The sequence below is a fragment of the Citrus sinensis genome, chromosome 5, assembly GCF_022201045.2.
Source record: "Citrus sinensis cultivar Valencia sweet orange chromosome 5, DVS_A1.0, whole genome shotgun sequence".
NCBI classification, from domain to species: domain Eukaryota; kingdom Viridiplantae; phylum Streptophyta; class Magnoliopsida; order Sapindales; family Rutaceae; genus Citrus; species Citrus sinensis.
In genome coordinates, this window is record NC_068560.1 from 31,368,391 (window position 1) to 31,388,580 (window position 20,190).

Genomic DNA, 20,190 nt, shown 5'->3' on the forward strand with positions numbered 1-20,190 from the left:
AGACGTGGCTTCCATCTGTTACATGATGCATCACCAATCTCAGATTTCGCGTGGGACCCTTTTATTATAGAATAGAATATAATTATGGTTTCCGTTTTCCACCTCAGCAAATATTAAAACAGCAATGTTAAAACCCTTACCTAAATGCCAAATGGTAGGGAATTAATAAATACTGTCATTAAATACTAATGGTGGTATTTACAAAAAATGTTGGTTTGGGGTTGGATTTCATTTTTTTTGTTTTTTTTGTTTATATCGCACAAATTTAGAGCCAATCATATTGTTGGCAAATATCACAAAGAAGAGAATAATTGTGAAGGCTGACGTGGCGGCAATAAAGAATTTAGGTAAAGCTTGAAGAAGCACGAGCGCATTTCGAAATATTGAATTGGTGGATGTCTTTGCACCAGCTGACTTTTTCACAATTAGTGCCCTTGATGGGGGAAATGAATGGAAAAATAAAAAGCCAAACCGCATCATTAAGAAATTGTCCCCTTGTTCTCTACTGAAAAGTGTTTCGCATAATTGCCTTTTTAACTGCTGGTAGTTCCTGAAGTTATGCGTCATCAATATCGGTTCCGTGAGTAATTTTGAATAACGTGTCTAGCCAGCCAAGTCTTCAAGTATACACCATAATCTGTTTTTCATCGTCCAAGACGCTGATTCTCATGCATTTGTTGCGATGATTGCGCGCAATATTTTCACCAATGTGAATAAGTGAACAGGAATGCAGGACCTGTCGTCTAAACGACTTCGGGTAGAGTGGAATTTTTAGCCCAACTCAATGTCAATAGTGGATCAAGTTTAGGCCTAATTTAAAACTTTAACTGGATATGAATTCTAGCCCAATTGAAGCTGGTCCAAGTTGAAGCCCGAAGGAGCTTCTAGCCACATCTAGTCTAAACGTCTCTTCGGGCTCGGGAGTTGGATCACTGTACTCTGATTTGCAACACTAATGCAATTTTACTCGGTGAATAGTTTTTCAATAATAATAATAATAATATAAGTAAAAGTGAATTTCGAAGAGGGATTTTATTAATAAAAATGTAAAATTAATGTAAAATACAAAAAAAAAAATTAACAGTGTAGTAATCAGCATTTTTTAACCTCATCACTGAGATTAAGGTTTAAATGTCTCCATATGTCGTGGAAATGAAATTTCTCCTTACATAAAAGTTGATTTTGAACTGAATTTGTTGGATAATTAAGATATCACAAGTTGAAATTCCTATTAAAATTAATCACTTGACCTTTGTCTGAGTGGTCAGAGCCTACTCTCACAATTAACGGGGTTGGATTGAGTCCTCACAAAGCATTGTGTGACTTAATTCTTTCTTTAATTACATAACATAATTGAATGAAAAAAAAAATCTCCTTCTTAAAATATGAATAGAATAGATATATCTCAAATATAAAAGAGAATAAAAATCTGAATTATAACATAAGTAATAATCTCATGTAATTCAAATCAGCATTCCTATTAAGATTAAGACAAAATTTAAGAAAAAAAGAGATAAATAACTAAAACGTCACATAACACGACAACAGTTACCTAATGAATTTTTGTTGTGTATTCTAAAAATTTCAAAAATATCAGCGCCCCTCAATGATTATTAATCAAGTCAACACGTGGTTAGCAGAATTGTACCGTGCTGGCATGTTCCAGCGACTGCAGATAAAAACAAAGTCATAACTGTAAACGTAATAAAGTACATAGGTATTCGAAATAAGGCTGATGGACAAAGATCAATTTGCAGTGGCGTGTAATTGAGAGAAACCGCAAAGCCAAAGTAATTAGACCTGTAGACCTCAAAGCCATCATGTAGCTAAAAGCCTATGGCGGCTTTTGGCCCGCTTTTCGGTTTTCCTCGTGCATTTTTCTTTCCTCTTATTTTGCCAATTTAGACACACAACACAAACAAGCAGCACAACCGAAGCACATGTCAAAATTCAAAACAAACACCAGCCAGATCGATTTCGACGATTTTTTATTCTTGATACATTGAAATTCAAGGACGAATTTAATAATCGAATAAGAATTGACTGGGATTTTAAACTTCTAGGGTTTGCTATGGAAATCGAGGTGTCCAAGTCGAGTGCGTTGTCGTTGGACGTCGAGAGGAAGAGAGACGAAGAGAAAGAGAAAGTTCGCGTGAAAAGGAAGACTTTAGAGGCTGTCCTCCAGCAGTGCCAGAGAGCTCTTGAATTGCTCAGTAACGGTTTCGACGAAGACGATAACGATGTCGGCGCCGTGATGTCCGATGAAGAGACGAGCCGCGAAGGGTCGTCTAATCAGCGCATCGATCGAGAAGCCGATGAGGTACCGAACGAAGCTTCTTCTTTTTTGTGTTAATTTTGCGCTAGTTGTTTGGATTCTGGAAAATTGTTCAATTTAACTGCTGAACACAACTGGACGTGATTTTGAAAGCTTAATTTTGCTTGAATTTTTGCTGTTTGTGTTCACTGAAGCTTTCAATCGGTTTGATTTTTATATAAACAGTATTCCGCTCGTTATGGTGTTGCTATTGCTTGTGGTTATGTTGTGGATGTTTTGTCTGCTGAATTTTCTTAGCTAAGTAATTGTTTTTTTTGGCATGTGGCTGGATAACTGATAAGCCCTTGCCAGCCTACCATGAGGACTTAGTTTCTGATGATATATGATAAGTGATATGAATAAAATCCAAAGTTATTTGATCTAAGCTTTCCAAATTTTAAATTTGATAACATATATTGGATTTGACTTTGTAAGATGGCATATGTTTAACTTTATAAGCTTTTGAAAATATAATCATATTTTTTGTGTTGTCTCCACTTTTTCCTTGATGCAGCTTTGCGATCTTCTGAGATCTAGAGTTGAATGCCCTGACTTCCTCGATAAGTTGGAGTATGCACAGCTGTCAGGTCCACCAAATAATATTGGTATGCATTCAGAATAGACCCTGTGAATAACTTTTCCTTGCTCTTCATATCTTAACAGCATTAAAACTACTCTTTGGTGCCAGAAGAAGGTAGTTCATGGGACATGGTCAGTGATAATGATCTCTGGGAAAGTGGAAATATCGATTTGGATCGAGAAGATTATGTCCTTGTGAGTGAAGAAGATATAGTAGATGGTATTGCATGCTTCATGGCTGCGTATTTGTTGTCACTTAAACAGGCCAAGGTAAGGAATTTTCCCACCACCCTTCATTAAATTTCTGAAGTTCTCAAAATCAAATGGATTTTGTACCTAAAATGATTATTGTAGTCACCACCTAATTTTCTGATTGAACTATGATCTCCTTGCTGTACAGAACATAGCTATATAGATATACATGTATGCTGTAGGCCTGTAAACTTTACTGGGATGAGCTATCGTCAAACACTGCTGATGTTGTATTTTGCCTCTTCACGGTTTTATATAGTCATAACCTCATGTAACTATCATGCTTAAGATTTTTTGCTCTGCATCCGAAAGCAATAGCATGCATATAATGGGTTTAGGTTGGAGTAGAAATTGTGATCAGTTAGGTTGGTTTGTAAGTGCCCATCATAACACCTGCAAACTTTCTAGACTGCTCTGTTTTTTAACTGCTATTGGATTCAGTTTTATTTTACTACACATAAAAGGTTTTTGATTAATTGGTAACTGATACTTTTTCATGGAGTGGCAAATATTGTCTGGTTACCCAGTGTAATACCCTTAAGTTTTGGCTTGCCTTTGGCATAACTTAGATTTATAGACCTTTGAGGTGAAGCATCTAATTTGCTGTTTGTTTGCAGAATTTGACCCCCAATCAACTTCAGGAAGGTGAGTTTTGCTTTGTCCCAGTAAGGTTAACTTGCACTTATATTTGATGGCGATGTCTTTCAAAAAGGTTTCAAGAGAAATTTTTACTAAATAGCTTGCGGTATTTCTTTTTCAAACAAGCTTCATGCATTAACTGGAACAAGTTTTGTTCTCAGTAGTTTTGCTAAGCATTCTGAACATTTTATGTTGGATCATTTCAGCCTTAAGCAAGACTTTCTCTGTGAAGAAGAGAAAAGGAAAGCTTCGGAAAGCATGGGACGGAAGCAAAGTCATTTATAATGTGGCTTCCTGGGGGGCAACTGCTGTTGGGTAGGCAGTTCAAGAAACTAATTGGCTTGCTTTATTTTTCCTGCATTATTCTGTTTTATTGTTCTTCTTTGGGGTGCAAGTCTGGTTATAGTGAATGAAATGTCATTTGACTCATTTCTGTAACTCTTTCAGATTTACTTTTTGTCAACGGTTCAGCTTCCTTTACTTCACATTTTTCTTTTCCAGTCTTCTCTACTTATATTTTACTTATCCCTTTATTTTTCCATTGTGCATTCCTAACAGGATATATCAGAACCCCGTTATTCTTAGGGCTGCCTCTAAAGCCTTCTGGACTTCTTGCCATGTTATATCAAAGCTTCTCTGATTCACTTGTGTAGCTTGGTGGATAGTAGTTGTGTTGGGACTTGAGATGCAATGTTGTATCATGCTTGACTGCCAATGCAGCTCGGTCTTTCACCATTTGTGTAATGTTATTGCTATTCTTTGGGTGTTGCAGGATCTCCATTGATTGTTGTGTCATAAAATTTGTCTTGTAAATATTTCTTCCTCTTTAAGCAATTCTGAGTGCAATTCAAAATCATTTTTCATTGGTTATCTCCTTGCAACATTTTATGTCCTTTATATAAATTGTCCATATGCACTTGTATGTGTAGCTCCTGTTATTTCGATTAAAATTCTTTTGTTGAAGTAGGATAAAAAATTTCTTTTAGGCCATGTTTGGTTTGAAGAAAGGGGAGGAGAGGAAAAGAGTGGAATGGAAGGAAAATGAGAAGAAAGGAGTGGAGGAGAGTAGTGAAATTAGATTTCATTGTTTTGTTTGATATAAAATTTGATAAGGAAAAGAATTATAATTTTTTTCTTTAAACAAATTTATTCTTTACTTTAAATATTAAACTATTTATATTAGTAATAAAATCGAATTTAATATATATAAAAAATAAAATAAAATAGTAGTCCGATGGCAATCGGCGGTGGTTCGGTGACTTTCCGGCAATGCTCTGATGGAGTTTTGATGACTTTTCGGCAACATTCGATGGAGGTCCAATGACTTTTCGGCGACGGTCGGTGGAGGTTCGATGGCAATTTGTATTTTTATATTAAATAAATAAGTTTATTTATTTTGTTAAGTTTCTTAAATCATTTATTAAATTAATAAAATAAAATTATTTATAATATTAAATTAATAAAATAAAATTATAAATAATAATTATTAATGACATTAAATAAGTTAAAAAGTTGAAAGGTAATTTTAGAAACTTTAGTTTCTAACATAAGAGTAATTTAAATTCTTCACTACTTTGTGTGGAATTCAAATTCTACATTATGATAAGATTGGTTGAATTAAATATCACTTGACCCACATGATTTATTTTTATTATTTTATATTTTCATTCAACCAATGAATTAATGTCACGTAAGTTTGTACTTTAAAGTAATGATACAACCACAAACTCTTGTACAAACTTATTTTGTATAAACTGATGTGGCATGATAAGATTAATTGAATTAAATATCACTTGGCCCACATGATTTGTTTTTATTATTTTATATTTTCATTCAACCAATGAATTAATGTAACGTTAGTTTGTACAAAATAAGTTTGTACAAGAGTTTGTGGCTGTATCATTACTCTAAATTTTAATAAAAATTAAATTCTTATATATTTTCTCCAATCAAACAATAAAAATAAAAATAGAATTTAAATTCTTTTCCTCTTCTTCATTCTCTTTTACCAATCAAGTACCGCCTTAGTTCAATTCAACAGCATGTAAATTGTTGAGTTGGAAATGACTGGCGATGTCCTTCGATCGACGAGAGATCTACTTCAGTCAATTTCCAGATAAGGCAATGGTTTCTTTCTTTTGGACGAGGACTATTCTAGTCAATTTATATATTGTACTGCATTGTTTGAATTTAATAGAAGGTTTTTTATTATTTTAAAAAATATATATAATTTTTTCCGCTAAAAATGTAACAACACTAGAAAAAATAATAGTGAAATGTTTTAGAAAATGAATATAAGTCATAAGGTAGTAATTAGTGTTTTCATATAATCCAACGAACAAGAATATAAGTGAAATACTGAAATGGTAGGCAGTGTTTACTTTCTGGAGTGGGAGCATGGAGTATGAATTCCTCCCACTCCAGTGTTTACTTACCTTAAAAAAGGGGAAGTGGGAGTGGGAATCTGTGGGTCTCACTCAATTTTGGAGTGGAGAGTGAGATTCTCACTCCCATGGGAGGAGGTGGGAGTGGGAATCCACTCTCTACTCTTTTCATTTTATCCTTATAATTAAAATAAATAAATAATATTTAATAAAATAAATAATATCATATTTATTAAAAATAATAATTATATCATATTTATTTTATTAAATAAAAATAAATAAATATTATATTTAAATTAATAATATTAAACATTAATTTTAATAAATATTATTTATTTATTTAATTAATAACAATAAATATTTTATTCTAAAAAATATTAATTTTGTACTATATTATCAATAATAATATTTCATTTGTGTTACTATTATTAATAATTTTTATTCACATAATTTAAATTAAAATTAATAAAAAATTATGATTTACATAATTAAGAATATTAGTAATTATTATTAATTTATAAATATAATTATTATTAATTAATGCCACATCAGTTTGTACAAGATAAGTTTGTACAAAAATTTATGGTTGTATCATCACTCTATTATAAATAATAATAATAATAACAACAACAACAACAACATTAGTAATCATTATTATTATTAATTATTATTATTTATAATCATTACATTAATAATAATAATAATAATAATTATTATTATTATTATTAATAGTAGTAGTACAAGCAATAATAATAAGTATTAATTATAATGATTAATAATTATAATTAATATTTAATAGTAACAATTTTATCATCATCAACAACAATAAATTTATTATTAATAAAATGAAAATTTTCCATTTCCATCAACAATAAAATGAAAATTTCAAAATTTAAATGGAGATAATATGATCATTTTAAAGAATGAAATTTCCATTCTCACATCCTCCCATAGGTATAAGAACTCCTGTAATTATTCCCAATATTGAGTGGAGCTCACCACTTTAATTCCCATTTCATCTCTTATTTAAGTAAACATATCATTTATTCGCATTCCTATTCTTAGTAAGTATAAACGCCATTAGTCTTCAGGACGGGTACATGGTAATCGACAAGGAATTCGAGAAAGGAAAAGCTATTATATTATATATATTTGCAGATGTGGATTACAAAAAATTTAAATCTTTTTCAGTGACATATATAATTGAATATATATAACAAAAAACAGAAACTCGAGGGGATGCAAACTTGGGAATTTAGAGAGCAGCTGAGTTGTTTGCTTCCTAAACAAAATTTGCAGATGCTGATGACGAAATTCACCATCAACTTGTCAATAGGCCAAGGAGATCATCTCATCTCACAGCACCTTGTATGTCTCCAAGCAAAGAAATACTCATATGTACCACATTCCCTTCCAGTGCATCTCAACTCCTAATAGTAGTATGTATTATCCTTGTGATTGGGAGTATCCTTGCATAACATTGAACGCACTTCCATGATAGCTCTTGGGGGCTCCAGGTCTTTCTCTTGTAGTGCATTCCCAAGTAGCTGCTGCATCTGTGAGCCAAATGTATCATCAAGAATCTGCAAAGTATCAAAACCATAAGTTAGTTAAAAATAATAATAAAATGAACAGGGAAATTTTTGTGGACTTGGAATCAGAAGTCAGAAAAAAGAAGGAAATGGTTCTCTCATTAATTTTACAAATGGATTTCCAACAGTTGTGTAAAGATTGGCACGCAAATAAGATTTTTACAGTTATACAATATGTTCAGGCAGCAAAATACCATTAGCATTACTGCATCAATTATGAAAAAGTTGGAATTTTCAATTTCACAGCCAATGCATGTGCCTAATATGTTTTGCTTACTGCTTGTATGCATGCAATATTGCCATTGCAGAGCTCTGCTGTGTTTTCATTGTAATCACTTTGCATATATGTAAAGCTAGACTACAACTTGACAACTTGAACTTCTATAGTTGTGATGCTACTACTTACAGAAACTGCAATTTGTGAACCCTTATACCATGACCTATTCTCTTTCCTGTTCTCCAAGAAACTTAAAACATCCTGTAACAGAAAAAATTGTGCGGGGTCAGATAAAATAACAAAACTGTGACTTGGTGCCAACTTTCTACTATAAGATCCATCAGCATGCAACTTACTTGCCCCATACGGTCCCAGTAGCCCCGACAGATTGCAACAAACACACGAGTCTCGAAGACAGTATGCAGATGATTTATTGTGTTCGTCAGCTGGTCTTTAAGTGGCTGCATTCTTCCTCGAATATCAGATTCTCCCACAGTTTCCTTAGCATCTTGGAGAATCTTTTTTAATTTTGTAGCACTTTGTAACTTGGTCTAGAGCAACATTAAAAATAAAAATAAAGATAAGGACATATTCAAATATCAATACCTAGGTTGAAGTCAATTAAAATAGCCGTGCCCAACTGTCTTAGTAGGGGAAATTGATAAAAATGTTTCACATGGTAATTACAAGCCAGCTAGAATGATTATGATAAGCATCCATACAAACATTCAAATTTTATGAACCAATGATCTATCTCTATCATTTTTAAATTGATTGCTTCACAAATAAAATTCAAATATACAGTTTAAAACATCTATCGATTGTATCTTCATTCATTCAGGCTTTTACAAATTCTTTTTCCCCCCCAAAATGTCATTCTGTGTATTTTCTAAATGATAATGTTTTCCCTTTTCCTACAACACAATTTCTTTCTTCAATTTACTGAGACATGATATATCTCATTTACTTTCAAACTTATATTTCATCTCGACTCATAAAACAGAAGCCAAACAAGTAAAAGAAACTGTGTTACTTTCAGAAGGATACTCACATTCTCTGCAAGTTTCTCATCAACAGCTTGCAAATAATTTCTGAACTTTGTTCTCAGCATTACTGTTACTCCACTAAGACGCTCCCCAGGAACAGCATTTCCACGATCAGGGATGCAAGAACCCCACGATTTGAACTGACTTTCTATCTTGGGCCGCAAGACATCAAGCATCCTTTTCATGGAGTTCAGCAAAATTCCAAGCTGAAATGGAAAAAAACAAATATTAAAACAAAAAATATGCCCATCTAAAGGAGCCTAAAAAATTAGTGAAGTTATGGCACACCTCATCGGGGACAGTATAGGCACATACGGACCGTTTGGCAAGTTTCTGAACGTACTTGAGGCCAAATTTTTTAGGTGCCAAATTTTCCTTCAATGGTGATAGGACATCTGCATATTGCTTGTCCAAAGCTTCAACAATTGCCTTTTCTACATCAGCAATAGCCTATTTGTAGAAACGCAACACCCATAAAATCAATAAGGTTTTGTATTCTCTCTCTCTTTTAAAAATAATTAAGCCTCTATAAGAAGATGAAAATGAGAGGATCAGCACACTATTGAAACATACCTCCTCAAGCACAAAAACATACTCCGGCCACCGACAAATGATTACTTCATAGTCATTCAAGGTCTCTCGTAGCCGATCATACACCTCATCAATGAAAGGAGTCGTAGAATGTTGTGTCCTAACTCCTGACCATTTAACCTGCAAGCAAAATAACATGCTGTAAGTCCTTGAAGCATCATTCAATTAAAACCTTCATGTTGCTGGTAAAAGAAAATTATTTCAAAACCGTCAATTTCATTATGTGCTCTATGCCAAGCAATTTCACTTCCATATTAGAGAAAGAATTATACTCTGTCGAGTAATAAATGTATGCAGCTTGTGCCTGAATACCGAAATGCCCTCATGAGTCATGACAAGTTAAAGGAACACGACAAGTAAATAATGAAATATGTGATACTTGTACAAATAAAAGAAAGAAATAAAGCAACTGAATTAAGCCCCCAATTTTCATTAGAAAGGCATGCACCATTAAAGATCAAGAAATATAAGACAATATTATTGCTTAATCCATTACTTTTTCCTATCCCAGAGAAAAATCTACATTTAATAGAAACAAAAAGAGGACTTTACAAGGAGTGAACTAGAGGTCCACCTTCACAATTGCTCGGTGCATTGCGTACCTTATCTAATTTGCATGATTCCAGCAATGAGTGGCGCTTATCTTGAATCCACACCATAATATACAGATGGAACAAATCTTTAGCATTAACTCCACCTTTCACAGGACTGGAACCAACAGGGAAAAAAAAAAAAAAAGAATTGAGTACAAAATAATGACAAACACAACAATAGCTACAACAACAGCAGTTGGTTGCCTTGATAGTTACCTAATTTTCCAGCTGGTAAGATCTTTCTGAAAATCTGCTGTTGCAATTATGAGTTCCGCTACATGAGGTGAAGGACCTGATGGAGGGCATGCAACGAGGAACGCATGCAATCTACCAGCAAGCTCAGTGCTGTATATGGAGGAAGATAAATTTGGTAGGTCTACGAAACTGCAAGAAAAGAAACACCAATATTAGAATCTTGCATGTGAACATCAAATAGCAAAACCAGCAAGCAAGGAAAAGCACAGATAAACCTATTTCTTTAATAAGAATCAGTTCAAGAAAGTGAGACCACAAGGAAAAATTCCTCTCCAAGTGCATTTGCATGCCGATTGTCAAGTTTTAAATGGTAACCATCTTATCCTTAATCTGCTAAGTTTGAATTTGTAGCAACATTTACGAAACAAAATGGTATCGGCAACTTTTTTAGGTCACACTCCGCCATATGGATGAATTACTTTAACAAAGTTCACATGACATTCAAGGAAAAAACTTGCCTGGGTAGTGTATGTTGGTTGTGGATCTCAATGTCAGTAAAAATTTCATTTTTGAAGCTTAGACAGATGGAAGTCATCTTTTTGTAAGCAGTGGCCATAGCAACAGTGTCCATGTAATTGAATTCATTGTTGGACACATATTCATCGGTCTCAGCCAAGTGCCTTCTTGATCTCTTTTTAGCAGCAGCCTGGAAAGAGACTACCATTAGAAAGAAAATGTTTAGTAATGAAGCATCCAAAAGACAAAAAATCCAGTTCTTTTTACCTGGAAATAGTGGCACAGATTGTTCTGCGCCTCTGGAGACAATATATCATGAAGGAGAGTATACAGTTTCACAGCAGGTTCTAGTGCCAGGGGTGCGACCCCAGTTGCAGGTTTGAAGACATCAACAATCCCTGAGAAGGCTGATTCATCAACGGCTTTATAGTTCTCAAAAACAAGAGCAAGAATCTGTTCAATCTGATCCTTGGTTTCTCCCAGGATTCGATTCTGAAAATGCAGATAACAATAAAAATGTTGTGTTGAGAATTGATTCTATCCATATTATAACCAGAAAATATACTAATAATGATGGAAATAATTAAAAAAAAAAAAGACAACTCTAATAATAATGTTAATAGTGGTGATCATAGTAGTAATGAAATAATATTGACTGTTGTAGTTACAAAAAGCTCTGTTTAGAGCAAATGATTTGTACCTCCTTCCAGAGGATTTGTTTCCATTCCGGTTTACCACAGTAATCAAATAAAACAGAAATGAGATACCTCTTGATGACTCAGAGTGGTCCTGCTATGGCCTTTCATAACGACGGGCATCAATAATTCATACACCAAGTTGAGGCAATCAGCTGTGGGAGTGGCCACATCCATTACATAGGAAAGATATCTGCCAATTACATATTAGAGATAGAATCATTCTCATAAATTTCCAAAATAAAAAATGTTCAGGCTCATTACCGCAGCTTTGTATAGACATCAGAAACCCCATAGTACGAGGAAAACTCTGTTAATAACCATTTCCAAGAACCATACAGCAACAAGTTCCTTTGCTGAAAACCTTGAACCTTCATAGCACTCTCTAAAACTAGGTCATATGCAACTGTTTCCGCAACAGAGCCACACTGTGACCAAAAAGAAGGATAGTTAAGATCACTAATATATTTACCAAACCACAAATAAGTAAGACGATAATAATTCTTGTGTTTCGACTATGGTACTCCTTACATGAATAAAAATAGAAATGCATCAAATTAAATAACAAGAATATTAGCCTTTATTCAGTTAATAATGACCAACCACAGTCAAACACCAGATGATGTTTTTTTAATAATGACTTTCACACACTTGTATCTCTCCGTACCAGACAACATACCATAATGTACCTTAATTCGAAAGAGCAAGTTTGCTTCAACAGCTTATAACCCACATCGCTAGAAACAAAAACTGATACCCTTTTCGAGTTTTAAGAATGTAAAAACAAGACCATTTCCTGATTTCTAGAGTGTATTTAGCCTCAATTATCAATTCTATGCAATGATAAAAATATAAATATGTATATAATTACTAGTCAAAAGAAGTGGGAATGTGGGATTAGTAGTGCTTCAGATTACAAGGATTCTTCTTTTATTCAATAACACAACAAATTAGCAGAAACTTTTTCAGTTATTAACTTCTTTGGAAAATAAATATTTAACTTATTAAAAGGCAATTACAATATAAAATAACTCACCTTGAGATGACTATTATCATCTGAACTCGTTGAATAATAGATATACAGTTGTAATTTGCCCACAAGCTCATGTTCGGGCTCACGATAAATAGACCACCAACGCAATTTGTCAGTCTACATCAAACATTATTAGCCTTCCACCAAACTATAACCAATGCAAACTTTTTTCAAACTAAATGTAAAGGATCAGAAAAATACCAGGTCCTCAGCAATAGTTGCTACTTGAGCCAGTACACGACCATAATGCTTCCCTTTGGAATCATGGACTTCAATAATTAGATCATCTCCTAGACTATCTGGAAAGCTGTGGAAGTTGTCAATGCCTATCCAAGCAAATTCTGATTTTAAAAGAAGGTGAAAATAGGACAAGGGAACATACAAGACATGTGTTTCGCCAGATCCAGGTTGCATCCGAATGGCATCTTGTTCAGTTGAACTTTTCAATCTTAACATACAAGTGTATGTTTCTATTGACATTTGTGGACGGAGAGGAATGAGAAAAAGGAAACAAGAATAAATTAGAGATGCAAATGGGGAAAAAAAAAACACCCCAAGTCAATGGATTTGCAAGAACAAGGAGGACTTATCAAGTGATTATTCAGTATCAAGTACAACTTAGAAGACAGTTTCATAAAAAAAATAAAAAATAAAAAATAATAATAATTAAAAAAAAAACATAGAAGTCAGTACATAGCAATTCTTGTTTAAGGGTGAGAGCGGAGAGTGTGTAGTCCTTTCACTCCAGTGTTTACATGCTCACTTAAAGGTGAGAGTGAGAATAGGGTACCCAGTTTTGGAGTGTGAAGTGGGCTTCCCACTCCCACCTAGTCCTTTTTAGCCTCACCTTTAAATATAACATGATTATATTTATTAAAATAAAATAATACTACATTTATTTAAAAATAATAATATCATATTTATTTAAATAATATTATTATATTATTAAATAATATTACATTGATTTATTTATATTATTTATATATATTATTTATTTATTCATTAAAAATAATAATTTACATTGATTCCAAGTTTAAATTACTTAAAAATAATGCTATTATATTCACATAGAATTAATTATATTACTATATAATATCTTTATTTGTATTAAAATTAAATAAATATAATATTATTATATTTATTTAAAATTAATAATTGATAATAATAAATAGTTTATTCTAAGAAATATTAATTTTCTACTATATTATTTATAATAATGTTTCATTTGTGTTGCTCTTTTCAATAATTTTTAATTTACATGATTAAAATTAATATTAATAAAAAATTTATGATTTACATAATTTAGAATATTCATAATAATTATTAACTTATATAATTAAAATTAATAATAAATAAATAGTTTATTTTAGAAATATATTTTTTATTCACTTGATAATTAAGAACTACAATTCTTTATATAAGGGTAAAACTGTAATATGAAACAATTTACTCCTAATCCAAGACAAAATAAACAAATAAATGGGATTTTGATTTCTATTCCACACTCTCATTCTAATGTAAGCAAACACTCACACTCCACACTCCTAATCCCAAGATTCTTACTACTCAGAATTCCCAATATAATCCAAAAAGTAAACGCTACATCAATAGCACGGATATCATTAATGCAAACAATTAGATGCCACCATCGAAGTGGCCTAGTTCTCCAAAGCAGCCCAACAAAAGCACATTATCAAAAAAATTACTTTGAACTAAATGCTTTGTAAGCAGCTCTAAGCCAAACAACAGCACAGTACACATGTAACTGCGTCAACAGACTTAAGAAAGATGATAACGTCAACAATTAGAAAGCACCAAACCTAACAAAATCAGCACATAACTTTGCAAACAACCAACTCCCCACAAAAGGGGGTGGGGGGAGGGAGCGGGTGAGGTTGGGGGGTGGAAAGGTTAATTGATTCCTTTTTGATGAATAACTTAAGTAACAATAAAGCATGCAATTTGCAACTTTAATACCTTGCATAGTGTCATAAGATGATGAACTAGAGCGTAGACTCGTCACACCCGTTTTTAAGAGTCCAGACACCTGTTTTATATACTGAGAGCTGGCATGCACATATGCCAAGCTCTGACGTGAGAAAGAACCATTTGCAGCTAGTCGAGGTACACAACGAATTTTTCTCAGAGCTTGCCATCCAGAAGATAGGGTTGACTGAACATTATAGAAGTGATACCGGATTGAGTCCAGTTTTATCACTGGTGGCTTAAGAGATGACATACTACATCCGGTAGGTGGATCTACGCTTGTCTTCACTTTCCGTACTGCATAATGAAGAATATCTCATTAGTCAGGACATTCCATTACTTAGCTCTTGAAATGGGAGGATGTCAAAAATAGGATGACAAATTACCTTGAACCTTCATCTTCCCAATTACTTTCTTAGGTTTAGGTGCAGCACCCTCGCTGGTAGGCTCTGAAGAGGGCTTGACCATTAGTTCCTCTTCTGATTGCAATAGCACATTCTGCAATCTATAAATTCAATAACCAAAGTTTTAGATGCGTAAGAGTAAACTCCTGGAAAATCAATGATCGGGCAAATGCTGCATGCTCTACCATTTATCATGTAGAAGCAATTTCTAAAATCTGCACGGTCAGTTGTATAAGTTTTGACTTTCAAGAGGCATTTAGATTTTTGTCCCTTTTAAATGGACACTGTCATGTCAGATTGATTTTGAACTTTGTTGTCATAATATAAAACTTTGAAATGCACTGCAGTTGACAATAAAGTTTATTGCAATAACCAAAAGATCCTTGGGTTTGAAAATTAAACAAAATCAGTAATACTTTAAGAAACTTCAAGTTCAAAACCCTAGCACTGAACCAAAAAGCAAGCTACATTTCAGTTTTTTGTTTCTGTCACTTCTTCCGACAATTTCTTACATTTCTAGCACTGTTAGATATGACAAGGCCCAGTAATTGGCCATTGAAATAATACTTTTACAGAACCTTAGTACATCAGAAGTGCAGTTGTGGAAGCCACCACTGAACTGGGCAGAAATAAAATAAGTTCAACAATGACAGATGTAATTCAACACTGAGACATGCAAGCTTTGGTGAAGAACTATTTGACTAAAGGGAGAGATGGACCATCTCAATATTCCTCAATGTTCTTAGAAATAGAAGAAATTTCCTGACAGCTTTTGAATGGCTATTTCTATTTTTTTTTTTTCCTTTTGTTGATGCCCAAATCGGTCAACCTTTCCATATTCACTAAGTTTGAAATGGGCATTTTCGCCAGACTTTACAACCTTAATTGTCAGGAAACTTTTGGTGGCCCCAAGGGGTTTCAAACGACCTCTTGTTTGAATCCAACTGCATTAACCTCTCAACCCCTTTTTTCTTAGCATGAAATTTTCATAAGATTCATTCAACCTATTCCTTAGCCTTCTGATTATCAGTTATAACAGTGCCAGATTAATGGGAAAGATAGATCTTTTCAGATTAATGTATCCAGTTTCTCCCACTTAGAGTGCAGAAATGTCTGCAGGAACTATAACATAAACCCCAATTGATCACTCAACACATCATAAACAATGCAACAAACCTAACATGGTCAATGTACTCCAAAAGAACAAGGCTAAGAAAATATGACTCACCCGAATGCATCACGTAGTAGAGCACATTCATTGTCCAAAAATACAGGTGCTTCCATGCAACCCCTAGCCCAGGCATGAAGGCAAAGTCGAACACATGCATCATATGCAATTACAGCATGCCATGGCCCTAGAGCACTGAATTTGATATACGAAAAATGAGCAAAGTTGGTGAACAGAATAGATAGCAGAAATTGATTTATTGGGCAATTAGCACCATCTGCCCTAAATTGTTGGGTTAAAAATACCTTGCATGAAATGTTGGCAGGCGAGCAGGGTGGGAACTTGAAGGCACAGCAGAGTCTACAACAGCTGCAGTTCTGTAAACATAGAACCAAAAAAAGGACAACAGTAATGTTAATATATCCCAATAAAACAACAAATTCTTGAGTGTGTGTAAAATGGAACTACACCGATGTGGCTTTATGTGCACCAAATTCTACCAAGTAGAACCATCAAAAAATTTGTACAGAACTCATAAACTGTTCAGAGTACCTGCTGCCAGTATTATCAGAGGGTTTAACCCCAGACAAAGGTTTAGATGCATTTGGATCTTGCTGGGTTGATGAGGCATGTGCATGCGTTGTAACCGTAGCACTCTGTACTCTAGATGCTGGAATTTGTTCTCGACATTGTTTAATCTCCAGAGAAGAACCAGAAAACGGAGGTGCACTGGGAACATCATCATCCTCGTCATCAGTGAACTTTTCCATGTGCATGTTTCTGGAACGCAAATCCTGGAAAAATAGGCCAAGATAGCAACAGCATTACATACAATTAAAGGAGAATTAGGCTACAAAAGTTAAGAAAAATAATACGTATTCAACTTGATTTCCGCATATTAGCAAAAATAATATGTATTCATCTTTATTTCTGTAAGGAGAGATTTCCAAGGCATTCTCAAAAGAAAAGGGAAGATTCGCTTATGCTTATGCAGAGCAAACAAAACTTTGAAAAGCGAAAGGAGGCGCTCTGGTGGAAAAACAAAAAATAAATTTATATGATGTCAAAGATCTTAGTAGAGGATTGGGCAATGCTCTGTAGACCAAATGGATTATCTGTACCAGTGCAACAGGCATGTTTATACCACCAAAATCTTTTGATATGTGGATTTTCATCAATGCATCTTCTAGGGAAGTTTCAATCATAATGGGTGGTTCAACGTCTTGAAGTTTACTAAAATATATGATGTTAAGGAAAGATGTATTTTGCTGAGGATGAAGTGAAATTTTTGTATTGACATGTCTAGTAATGACACTTCATGCTTGGAACACAGTTACCAAAAAGAAAACCCACACAAATATACAATAAACAAATCAACTCAAATCTATATGCACTTACCTTTGACATAGCACCAATTATAGCTAGTGCGAATAAAGGGTAAAAGATCAGTATTAATGATTATGCAAAAAAGTAGGACAAAAGTGAAAGTTCTTCTCAAAGTTTAAGCACATAACATTTCTGAAACAAGTCAATTCAAAATATAGAAACTATCCAAACAGACAATAATACCAACCTTTTCACTTGTACTTTTTACATTGGCACCGGAAGCCACACTTGAAGCATATCCTTCCGAGACATTTGCTCTTCTCCTCATCCCACTAGCACCACTAACACTGGCCACTTGCGTAGTTGAAAACTCTGAGCTAGCAGCCGAATCCGACTCTTCCTCATCTTCCTCGGTATACACAGTCCTCTCACTTCCCCTTACGAACCTCCCTCCCACATTCCTCTCCCTCCCAAAAATGGTCTCCCTCGATGAACTCACATCTGAATAACCATAATCACTCGCATAACGTGCATGTCTTTGTGCAGAATTTCCATGAGGAGGAATTCTTTGGTCTTGTGGTGATGAATCCAGCGAGTATCTTCCACAGTACACATCATCCTCAGAATCAGTGATCATCTCATTTTCAGAAGCAGAGGCACTCTCCTCTGCATCTCTCGGTAATGTTCTAGATAACGGGATGGCAGTCGTCGGCAAGTGGCCGCTCCTGAATTTTGAGGGCGGGGGCAAGTCAAATCCCCTGCGGTGAGTAATGGGGTCAATTCGAGGTCTTAGATTTGAATTTGAATATGGAACCTGCTTCTGCATAACAAACATTTCAGAAAGAAAATAGAATCAGATTAGCCTTCAACAACGTGGATAAATTGACATACGCCATGCCTAAATCACACTACAGACTATCAGCATTAAAATTTTAAAAATAAAAAAGCGAAAAAGTGAGAATTCGTGAAACTGACCTCTCTAACCCAGCGAAGGGAACTGTTGTCAAGACCGTCAGTGAACATGACTTTTTAGGGCACTGTTTCACCTACAGCCATAACCAAATCTAAGATACATCTTGTGAACTCAACAATATAAATATTAAAACGAGGCAAAAAAGGGAAAAAAAAAACTCTGACAGTGAAGACCGACATTATAAACAAGTGCTGTACTGAAAACCGAACAGAAGGCAAAGGTGACTTACATATGAAATGAGGTTGAGGGTTTCACTTTCACAGGTGGCTGGGTTTGGCGAAAGTAAAGAGGAGAGATAATGAGTGAAGAGATCAACTTGAACAACGTAACAAGAGTACGAGATTTGAGAAGAAAAGGCTTTTGCTTCTTTTAAAAGCTTCTTTTGTTCAGCTCTCTCAGACCTCAGTTGCTCAGACCCAAAGCTGTCTCTACTCTCTCGCTAAATGGCTTTGTCACTCTTTTCCAGTGTTAAATTTTCATTTTTTTACTTTTTTTTTTTAATTTTAGATTTTAAATTTTATAGTCTTATTTTTCTCTCTCTTTTTAAATTGCGTAATTAACTAATAATCCAATGGAATTAAATATACACTGATCAAACCAATATTACGACGCCGTTAATTGCCTTGGAGTCTTTAATGACAGTACGAAGATTAATTTATCAGATTAATAAGTACGTATCGCGGAAATGAAGCGCACGTAAAGTCGTAAATTAGTCTCCTCAAAAAAAAAAAAAAGTCGTAAATTAGTGGGTGGGAGTAAGGACGGTAACGGGTAGAGTGACATGGCAAACGGAGAGCGAATTTTTTGCATTAAATAAATTTGGTGATTCGAACGTTGTAAGTGGGGACACACACAGTTTTCGTCTAATTTCCCGCGATGTACCAAAAGAATTAAGAATCACCAGTCACCACCATTGTCACAGGGCATGGTGGGTCCCCCACAGGACCCATGCTCTTTCTTGTCACGTTGTGCCGTGTTAAGCTAGGGGATTCTTCGTTTTCCTTTCAAATTTATTTATCTTTTTAATTTCCACTGTTCCGCTCATTGGCAATTACATTTATTGACCACCATCCACCATTTTTTCTCAGAGCTCGTCTGATTTATCATGCATCAACCATAGGTTTGACATTTTTTATTTATTTATTTATTGATTAAGATTGAAATTTACTTGAAGAAAGTTGTAATCAAAACTCATGTGAACCAATAAGAAATTTACTTACTCTCTGGTGGGACTAAGCTATGTTCAAATTTAGTGAAAGTCTTAGGTGTACTGCCCTATCATTCCACGTTGACGGCGGCAATCAAAAGAAAAATACTTTAATTTGAAAAATTTTGAATGTGCGAATGCTTGTGATAAGCTTCTTCTTTTTTTATTATTTTTTCAACGTATTATTATATACTCTATACTCTTGGTCGTTTAAGGGCTGGGACCACACACGGTTTCCATAATCAAAAGGAGCTTAAGAGGTTCGTCCAATATGGTATTGATCATTTATCAGGCAGTGACATTTAACCAAATTATTAGCAAAAAAGAGATGAATCTAACCAAATTATTATCAAAAAAGAGATGAAGTGTCCTTTTGAGTGGTGAGGTTAAACTTGCAGAAAAAATTCAACAGCCTGCATTATTATCCTCACCATTTGTCGTCAGTGGGGAGCCTCGCGTAGCTTGCTCTAAAGACAACGG

The 20,190-nt window shown here is 34.2% G+C and overlaps 2 protein-coding genes across 4 annotated transcripts; one reads left to right on the forward strand and one right to left on the reverse strand.

Annotated features, from left to right (window-relative positions):
* The first annotated feature begins 1,736 nt into the window (after positions 1–1,736).
* LOC102627919 (uncharacterized) lies at positions 1,737–4,654 on the forward strand. Of its 2 annotated transcripts, none has more exons than XM_006472436.4 (6): positions 1,737–2,320; positions 2,829–2,919; positions 3,006–3,163; positions 3,763–3,790; positions 3,991–4,099; positions 4,343–4,654. In XM_006472436.4, the coding sequence occupies exons 1-6, from the start codon at positions 2,072–2,074 to the stop codon at positions 4,422–4,424; spliced, it is 717 nt and encodes a 238-aa protein (XP_006472499.2). In that variant the 5' UTR covers positions 1,737–2,071; the 3' UTR covers positions 4,425–4,654. The 2 variants fall into 2 exon arrangements, with proteins under 2 accessions (XP_006472499.2, XP_006472498.2); XM_006472435.4 differs by having other exon boundaries at positions 1,740–2,320; positions 3,003–3,163.
* A 2,632-nt stretch (positions 4,655–7,286) lies between these two features.
* On the reverse strand, positions 7,287–18,954 carry LOC102628412 (uncharacterized). 2 transcript variants are annotated; one of them, XM_006472439.4, is made up of 23 exons: positions 18,733–18,954; positions 18,506–18,567; positions 17,778–18,350; positions 16,757–16,998; positions 16,510–16,581; positions 16,265–16,399; positions 15,019–15,137; positions 14,624–14,929; positions 13,029–13,116; positions 12,848–12,953; positions 12,650–12,763; positions 11,878–12,041; positions 11,686–11,806; positions 11,186–11,410; positions 10,921–11,108; positions 10,424–10,591; positions 10,217–10,322; positions 9,597–9,734; positions 9,312–9,473; positions 9,029–9,229; positions 8,334–8,528; positions 8,167–8,238; positions 7,287–7,751 (listed from the first exon to the last, which is right to left on the reverse strand). In XM_006472439.4, the coding sequence occupies exons 2-23, from the start codon at positions 18,551–18,553 to the stop codon at positions 7,599–7,601; spliced, it is 3,696 nt and encodes a 1,231-aa protein (XP_006472502.2). In that variant the 5' UTR covers positions 18,554–18,567; positions 18,733–18,954; the 3' UTR covers positions 7,287–7,598. The 2 variants fall into 2 exon arrangements, with proteins under 2 accessions (XP_006472502.2, XP_006472500.2); XM_006472437.4 differs by having other exon boundaries at positions 18,506–18,576.
* Positions 18,955–20,190: the final 1,236 nt, after the last annotated feature.

Bases quoted from the DNA above. Each gene is read 5' to 3' on its own strand.
- LOC102627919 (XM_006472435.4), top strand. From the start codon at position 2,072: ATGGAAATCGAGGTGTCCAAGTCGAGTGCGTTGTCGTTGGACGTCGAG. The intron at 3,164-3,762 runs GTAAGGAATTTT...GTTTGTTTGCAG, and splicing joins TGTCACTTAAACAGGCCAAG to AATTTGACCCCCAATCAACT. The intron at 3,791-3,990 runs GTGAGTTTTGCT...GGATCATTTCAG, and splicing joins CCCCAATCAACTTCAGGAAG to CCTTAAGCAAGACTTTCTCT.
- LOC102628412 (XM_006472439.4), bottom strand. From the start codon at position 18,553: ATGTTCACTGACGGTCTTGACAACAGTTCCCTTCGCTGGGTTAGAGAG. The intron at 16,400-16,509 runs GTATTTTTAACC...TATCAAATTCAG, and splicing joins CTGCCAACATTTCATGCAAG to TGCTCTAGGGCCATGGCATG. The intron at 12,764-12,847 runs GTATTTTTCTGA...TGTTTGATGTAG, and splicing joins CAACTATTGCTGAGGACCTG to ACTGACAAATTGCGTTGGTG.